General features: G+C 40.1%; 1 protein-coding gene across 1 annotated transcript in view; it reads right to left on the bottom strand.

Annotated features, from left to right (window-relative positions):
- The window catches only part of LOC311225737 (AT-rich interactive domain-containing protein 1B-like), a gene marked incomplete at its 5' end in the record, with an annotated part of 172257 nt that extends 164991 nt beyond the window's left edge, over positions 1-7266 (bottom strand). The window contains 2 exon segments of the mRNA XM_084311131.1: positions 6816-6931; positions 6973-7266. Coding sequence (XP_084167257.1) covers positions 6816-6931; positions 6973-7266 — 410 coding nt within the window.
- Between the last annotated feature and the right edge of the window lie 2067 nt (positions 7267-9333).

Raw genomic sequence — 9333 nt, forward strand, 5'->3', positions numbered from 1 at the left:
TATTCTATCACTGATTCTTGAGAGTCGGGACAAAACACTTTTTAATATTATATTTTGAGAATGCACACTATATTGATTAGAGTTGTATATTCATATAGAGAAAGGTCTGAGCTATTTAACCATGTAAAGGTGCGGGCTCTACATAGAAAAACATTTTGAACAAATTCACATGTTTCCCTTTGAAACTTGATTTGGGTTAACTCCGTCAGACACACAAAAAAGTATATAATTCTAATTATTCCAGTCCAACAAGAATCTAAGGTTCTGAAGTATGTTGTAATAGTGTTTAGTTACTCTGGTATGCAATCAAATATAATATATAAACCTCAGGTGTAATTTCACACTATTCTGAAAACACAGATTTAGAAATATTTGCATTTTCAAACTTTGTTTTTAATTTTGATATGATAAAAAAAAGATCATTAAGTAAATAAGACAAGAGGATGAAGATCTGATGCTCCTTTATTACTTAAACAACATAAACTGAAGAAGGAATTTGTATTTTCCACAGAATTAACAAAAACAAACATCTGACGGTGTTGACAAAGATCTGACGGAGTTGACGAGAAACTGACAGAGTTGACTAAATTGTATATGCATCTCTGATAAATGAACACATGCATTTTTTAAACAGATGGAAGTGACAATGATAAGAACTAATAACTCCTTGTTAATGTTAATACTGAACATTTTGTTAACTCAATTGTAATAACAACAAACTTTACATACACTGTTTCCAACTATTACAAAATGCAATGTTTCCAACAACAAAAACAGTCATGGAGACCAGGACCCCTTCTTCTCGTCCCTGTTTTCATCTACCCAACTTCCTGATCTCCACGTTCTCACCCTGCACTTCTCCTCTTCGTTTCCTTCTGCATTTCCGATTAGTTTCACTATGATGTCTTGAACTGGGCAGAAACAGAACCTTTTCTGTTGGACCATGGGGATGCAGAAATTCCACTTTTACATCTTGTTGATCAGTATCCACATCGATGATCTTGGCTAGCCACCAGTGGTCATCATATTAGGGCGGGCCATACTTTTGTGCAAACATGAATTTTAAAGAAATCTTAACATGAGGGGTGTCTAAAATATGTGTTTCTTGTGGGGAATTAAAATATAGGAAACATTTTCGGATATGATAACTCTAACTTACATCATTTTGTATTTCAAACTGGCAGATTTGACCATTTTTCACCCCTTTGCAGGGCCGGACTGGGGGAATTATTCAGGCCAGGAAATATAGTGCGAAATATAGCCCAAGTCAGGCAAATTTTTAAGCAGGGGGTCTGGGGGTCCCCCACCAGGAAGATTTTTGTTACAATGACTTAATTCCCTACATGCTGGTGCAGGACTTTTAAAATGTTTACCCTTTAAATGCCATTGTTTGTGATGGCATCACAAATTATTGTTAAAAAAACACACATTTAAATATTTTCAATATATCAAATGCAAAGTGGATTTTTCTGGGGGGGATTATTACAGGCTAATAATTGTTATAATCATCATGTGTCAATGATTAGCAACAACACTGATTTTGATGGATTTTTAGTTTTTGTAATGTCAGACTTAACAACTCAGAAATCAGAAAAGTTAGAGTATTTCATTTTTAATCTGACATTACAAGAAAAATTTAAATGGTTATGATCAGGACTGAAGTTGAATAAAAGATTTATGCGGGGAAAAAATGACAGGGGATGATGATGATGCATGGTAACATTAGCTATGTTAGCTAGCTAGCATGTTTATTTTTATCACTGACTAACCTGGTGGTCCCGTGGTGCAAGAAAACATTTGGTCAATGTTGCCACATTTAGCGGCAACATTTAGGGCGTCCCGTCTCTGCTCCATGCTTCCTCTTTTTTTCACTGTTGAAGTGTTGAAACATTTCATTTCCAGTAATTCCCATCTGACTGTTCTGTGAAATACAAGCAGTCAGCAGTATGTATTTTTCTCTCCCTCCCTCTCTGCCCCACCCTTCCTCTTTTATCCACTGTTGAAACATTTCATTTCCAGTAATTTCCATCTGACTGTTCTGTGAAATACAAGCAGTAAGCAGTATGTATTTTTCTCTCTTTCCCTCTCTGCTCGACCCTTCCTCTTTTTCCACTGTCCATCTTCAAGCGCAGGTTATGCTTGAAATTTTGTCTTTCGCTGTCTCTCCCTGTCATTTTGCAGAAGTGCCATCTGCCATTCCATTCGCCATCTGAAGACATGGCTCAAAAGGGACTATACCTAGACACTTAGCTTAAGGCACCCTTGCATGTTGTATGAGTCTGTATGTATATAAATGTTAAATGGTATATGTGATGTGTTGTGATGTCACGTTTTGTATGATGCATGTTTTAAGCATCACATTCCCCCACCCCCCTACAAGGACCACAATGGAAATAAGCTCTGAGCTTTTTTGTGTTTCATCCTTGGCAGTATATCCCGACTGTGCTCTTCTGTCACATGTTTATTTTTTATATTGTCAAATAAAGTAATTCATTCATTCATTCATTCATTCATCTCAACTGTCAATCAGTTGTATGGCCTGGTACCGCCTCCACCAATCACATGCGGCTCCCTTTGTGTGTGTGTGACAGACAGACAGAGCTCCCGATGGCCAGTCCGGGCCTTCGCCATACATGGATGCCAACATGAATCTGAAGGAAATCCTAACATGCAAGGTGTCTAAATGATGCATTTCTTAATGGCGAATTTAAATATGAGTACATTTTTGGGATAGGATAACTCTAACCTACATAATTTTGTATTGCAAAGTTTCGAAGATTTTAAAAGATATGGGAAATAATTTATAATGACAAAGCCATCATTAGCACTATCCATCATCACACATCGTCACACGTGCAGAGTTCAGGAAGAAATCCTGGACATTCTGTGTTACACCCTGTATGAATGTTGGCTTTTTCTGAGGATGCTCCCTTTCTCTCATTAACTTATAGGTTAACCCAAAGTCTTTCATTTGTTGAAGAAGACGATACTTTTTAAGAATCGTGCCTGATGAACTCAGTGCTGGTTTTTGGCGCCGTGGGCCAGGAGTTTGTTTGTTTGTCTTCAGCTCTCTTCTGAGGATGTGGTGGAATAGCAGGGCCTTTTGGATTTTCTGATTCCTTACTTTGCTTCCTGATAGCATATTCTTTGTTTCCGTGCCTGGAGAGTCCAGTGGTGATGTACAGTATTTGTAGCCTTTTTTCAGCACATTATTGTTTTTCTCAGGTTGTTTTGTTGCTTTGTTACATTTGTAATCTTCTCTTTTAAAGTTTGTATTTATCTTGAATGCCTTTTTCGTGTTTTACTTTGTTTCTGTTCCTGTCTGAGAGACTCTCTGCGCTGTCTGGCATTGTTATCTAGAATATCCTGATCTGGGGGGGTGTCTGCCTCCAGCACCGCACCTTCACAGGACCTTTTCTATCTGCACCTTTTCTGGACCTCTCTCCAATATTTTCTCCGATACCTCTGTGCCCTGTCTCCCATCTTGTCTATTTCTATTACTTTTTTGTCTTGAACCCTCTTTTTCCACCTTTGTCTTTCCTGCTCTTGCATGACATGTTTGCTCTCTTCGTCACTGTGTAATTCTTCTCTTCTCTTTCATCGGTACTCTCTATTTCTTCTCCTTCGCTCCTCAACTGACAATTTCTGTCTAGCCATGCTTTCCTATAATACAAAAGTCATGAAAATGTATTAGAATAAGACTATAAAATCAGGTGTCTATTTACTAAACATGATTGATTGATTGACGTTAAAGCTGCAGTGCGTAGTTTCTACAACTAGATGTTGCAAACATCTTCACACTGGCTTGTGCAGACAAAATCCATGTTCAGTGGAAGCAGTGGGAGAAAATTCAAAGACATTCATTCCAATAATCCTAGGGTATATTACAACTAGTGCTGTCAATGGATTAAAATATATAATCGTGATTAATCGCATGATTGTCCATAGTTAACTCGCGATTAATCATGAATTAATCGCATTTTTTTTAACATATCTTTTTTTATCTACCTTAAACAGATATTTTTCAAGTTCCAAAATCTTATCAACATGAGTCAACAAATGCTTGCTTTATGCAGCCATTTAACACAAAAGGATGACCCTCATGCATTGCAAATTTGCATCAAATTCAAAACAGTGATGCACAAAATAACTTAAAAGAAAATAATAATTTAAAACAATGAATAAAGTGTGCATGAAATAATAGGGGAAAGAAAACGTTAGAAACTTGTTACATTCACCCACACAAGGGCTGAGTAATCACACACCCCCCCTCTCTCTCTCACACTCACACTCTCCCGGCTCTCTTTCTCTCTTGCCCCTTCCTCATCTCTCTCACCCCCCTCTCTCTCTATATATATCTCACACACACACACACACTTCAGAAACAAACATAGTATCAATGAGAGCATCAATAATACACCTGAGTGAAGTCTAGTAATACAAAAATAATAATAATCTTAAAAGTTAATCGTGAGTTAAAAGAAATAGTGGCGTTAATAGAATCGGGCGATAACGCGTTAATACCGTGTTAACTTTGACAGCCTTAATTACAACTGATAAGATTGTGACAACTGACTAGCAAAGAATTATCCTGTTGATCACTCCATACCATAATGTATTACACTATGGATGGAAAGTCAGAGAAAGGATGATGCAGCAATCTAGACACGCATGGACCAGTCCTATATTAAGAATTATTATAAAGATATTAAGATGAAATCAAATCAAATCAAATTTATTTGTAAGGCCCGACAACACACGTTAATGTCCCCATGGGCCGTACACGTCTTCTTTAAACAAGTCAAGAAGAAACATAACAATAAGTCAAGAACAGAATAAGAACACCATAAGGTCCAACAAATTTAAAAGAAATGCAAATAAATGAAAGAATGCAAGCACTCCCAGACATACCCCACGCGAAGGTAAGGAACAACTCACTAAAACCTAACAAATATCCACAGTTTACCACCGTGCCCCTCTGCTCTGATGATCTAAGTAAACAGTATAATAACAAGAATAACTGTTTTCTTCTGTCTTGTATCTCTTCTGGGATATGAAAGGGCAACATGGAACTCCTTCCCCGCTCTATAAGAGGCAAGAGTGTAGATGTTTGGTAGTGAAAACTACACACTGCACCATATTTTACATCAATCAATCAATCAACGTAGACAAGTGATATATTTATATTTATTTATTAACATATGTGCTGGGAAAGTAAGACAATTATTCAATAAGCAGACCACAGCCTGCCCATGCTCTGATGCATGCTATTATATGCACACTTCTGTGCAGATAAAACTCTGAAATAACATTTAAATCCTTTACCATGTTCAAAAATAGTATAATAATAGCATATTATGAGGTTATTGATGGATTTGTCAACTCCATCAGTTTACACGTCAACTCCGTCAGACACACAATCTGATGGAGTTGACGTCTGACGGAGTTGACAAAAGGGCACACATTTTCCCTCCAAGCCTGTATTGTGCACTGCAGCTAGCTAGTTTTTTTGGCAGTTGCTAGCTGTCTTAATAATCTCACTGAAACACTTGAATTCAATCCACTATTGTTTTTTTAAAAGTATAATAACGGAGAGACGGTGTTGACATGTTCCAGCTGTGACCATCGGAATATTGACATTGTTTGTCTAAAATATCAAAAAGTGTAAAACTTACCAGACCATGTGTGGTAGTGTTGCATTCACCACATTCAGGGGAAGGAAAAGGGGTCCTCAGGGATAGAGCTAGCCATGCTATTGCCTGATTTAATTAGGTTTATGAAAAGGTCTGACAGAGTTGACATAAACTGAGGACACAACTTTGATAGGTAGATTTCTATGGGCAATATTATTTGAGTTTCATGGCATGCATTGTTTTATACATGTATAACCCTTATCTTTGATTTGATATGTATGTTTTCACAAGTGGAGAGGTCTTTCAAGCTTTTTTGGGCTGGTCAATAATGTAACCCCTTGCTGAGGACAAGATAATTAACATGGGAGCTTCTAACCACAGATTATACATTTAAACAAATATCCCTCAAAAAACAAATATATGTGCTAAAACATAACATCAGTATACACAATACCTTTAGATGTAACTTTGTGAGTATATCACTCATTATGAATTTCTTTATTTTTTTATATAAATTAGACTTTTCTATGTAGGACATGTTTTGTCCCAACTCTCAAGAATCAGTGCTATACAACGTGACCAGCTCACCCAGGGTCGTTCACCATGACGGCAGGGCAGGCATGGGCAGACCGGTGGGTTCTGGTTATCAGAATAGGAGCTTTCCAGTCATGGGCCTCAGGGCAGTGATGATGACAGGTCTACAGACAGTGTTGTCCTTCACTAGAACAAGGCCAGACGAACCTGTACAGAGACCAGCAGACAGCCGTTAATACGTCAACCGCAGAGACACTTGTGTTGCATACTCATTTGGGTGATGTGTACAGCAAACTTCTACCCCAATCGTTCCCAAACATCAGTTTCAAGTTAAGGACCCCCAGACACCCTTGAGGATAATGCTAGGTAGAGCTGGCTTATTTATCAAAACCACCCACACCCGATAGTTTAGTTGTTTAATGTGATTTAATCCAGAATCATATAACTATCAATGCTGTAGTTATAGGATACAGCTATCGTTCAGAAATGTTTTCATTGGGCTTACTTCTAGTGACTTAAATGAAAATCTAATGATTCCTCTTTTACCCAAGGACCGTCTGGAACCCCCCCCCCCCCCCCCCACAAGAATCCCTCTGGGACCTCCAGGCCCACGTTGAGAACCACTATTCTAGTCCATCTCTCTTTTACCTTGGGCAGTAGCACAGCACTGCTGTGGGCCTTGTGCTCGTCAGACAAGTGGCCTCAAACATCACATCCTCCTGTTTCACGTTCAGCTTGTCCTGCTCTGTGATGCCAGCCAGCTGCTGCAGTGACAGCTCCAGAGAAACTCCACTGAGACACAAACTATTTCATCAAAGCGATAGAGGATGAAGAGCGAGGCCTTGTGCTTCAGGCCTCTCTCCTCAAAGCAATAGAGGATGAAGAGCGAGGACTTGTGCTTCAGGCCTCTCTCCTCAAAGCAATAGAGGATGAAGAGCGAGGACTTGTGCTTCAGGCCTCTCTCCTCAAAGCAATAGAGGATGAAGAGCGAGGCCTTGTGCTTCAGGCCTCTCTCCTCAAAGCAATAGAGGATGAAGAGCGAGGCCTTGTGCTTCAGGCCTCTCTCCTCAAAGCAATAGAGGATGAAGAGTACTTTCATATGCTTATGCAGTTCTCCAGACATAGTTGTCCCTCCAGGAAGTCACAGCAGTCTCACACTATATAGCCTACGATAGATAGATAGAGATATAGATAGATAGATAGATAGATAGATAGATAGATAGATAGATAGATAGATAGAGAGAGAGAGAGAGAGAGAGATAGATAGATAGATAGATAGATAGATAGATAGATAGATAGATAGATAGATAGATAGATAGATAGATAGATAGATAGATAGATAGATAGATGGATGGATGGATGGATGGATGGATGGATGGATGGATGGATGGATGGATGGATGGATGGATGGATGGATGGATGGATGGATGGATGGATGGATGGATGGATGGATGGATGGATGGATGGATGGATGGATGGATGGATGGATGGATGGATGGATGGATGGATGGATGGATGGATGGATGGATGGATGGATGGATGGATGGATGGATGGATGGATGGATGGATGGATGGATGGATGGATGGATGGATGGATGGATGGATGGATGGATGGATGGATGGATGGATGGATGGATGGATGGATGGATGGATGGATGGATGGATGGATGGATGGATGGATGGATGGATGGATGGATGGATGGATGGATGGATGGATGGATGGATGGATGGATGGATGGATGGATAGATAGATAGATAGATAGATAGATAGATAGATAGATAGATAGATAGATAGATAGATAGATAGATAGATAGATAGATAGATAGATAGATAGATAGATAGATAGATAGATAGATAGATAGATAGATAGATAGATAGATAGATAGATAGATAGATACTTTATTAATCCCCTTGGGGAAATTCAGGGTATCTCGCAGCTCACACAGTATACAGTATATAGTTCTCATTCAGTTATTACACGTTATGTCTGCATCATGAATTAAAAATAAGCACATGATAAAATTAAATTAAATCATATCCATCAATATTAATAGGAGCGTGATTAGATAAAAGCAGGTATATAAAACAGTGTATAAAAACAGATGTAAAAACAGGTGTGTGGGTCAGAGGTCAAGGTCCCCAGCACTATATTACGCTGTTGTACAGTCTGATGGCTGTGGGGACAAAGGACCTCCTGTGCCGCTCAGTCCGTGAGTGCAGGGAGATGAGCCGTCCGCTGCGACTGCTGCTCTGCCCCACCAGGGTGTGGTGGAGAGGGTGGTTGGTATTGCCCATGATGGCCAGCAGCTTGCTCTGCGTGCAGCTCTCCACCACGGTCCCCAGTGGGTCCAGTCTCCTCCCCACCACTGAGCCAGCCTTTTTCACCAGCTTATCCAGCCGCCTGGCATCCCTGGCCGTGGTATTACCACCCCAGCAGACAGCGGCATAGAGGAGCACACTTGACACCACTGCCTGATAGAACATGAACAACATTTCCCCACACACATTAAAAGACCTGAGCCTCCTAAGGAAGAACAGCCGGCTCTGTCCTTTCTTGTAGAGCGCTTCCGCGTTTGCAGCCCAGGCCAGCTTATCGTCTAGGTGCACACCTAAATATTTGTATGTCTGCACCGTCGCAATGTTGTTTCCCCGTATGCTGACTGGTTGCAGAGGTGGTTTCGACCTGCGGAAATCCAGTACCATCTCCTTGGTCTTTTTTGCGTTCAGGTACCAAAGCACCTCAAAGGCGCTAAAAACAAAATTACAAACATCTCAAAACAAACTGGTCAGACTACTGCTTGACCTTACTCCTAGAACCCACCTCACCCCTGCCCACTTTGACAACCTAGGATGGCTTAGAGTAGACGACAGAGTACAGCAACTTGCAATGGGCCTGGTCTACAAGATACACTACACGACCAAGGTACCCATGTACATGTCAAAATACTTCCCAAAGGTCAGTGAATACCACGACCACAACACCAGAGGGAGCTCCACAAATCATGTTAAACCCAGATTCGGCTCAAACAAGGGACTAAACACGTTTCGCAATTATGCCACATCAATGTGGAACGCCCTACCTAAAGCTGTAAAGGAATGTGAATCACTACCCACTTTCAAAACCACTCTCAAAGAACACTTACGGGAGACTGCAATTCGAAACTG

The sequence above is a fragment of the Notolepis coatsorum genome (genome assembly GCF_963971535.1).
Source record: "Notolepis coatsorum genome assembly, chromosome: 3".
Lineage (NCBI taxonomy): Eukaryota > Metazoa > Chordata > Actinopteri > Aulopiformes > Paralepididae > Notolepis > Notolepis coatsorum.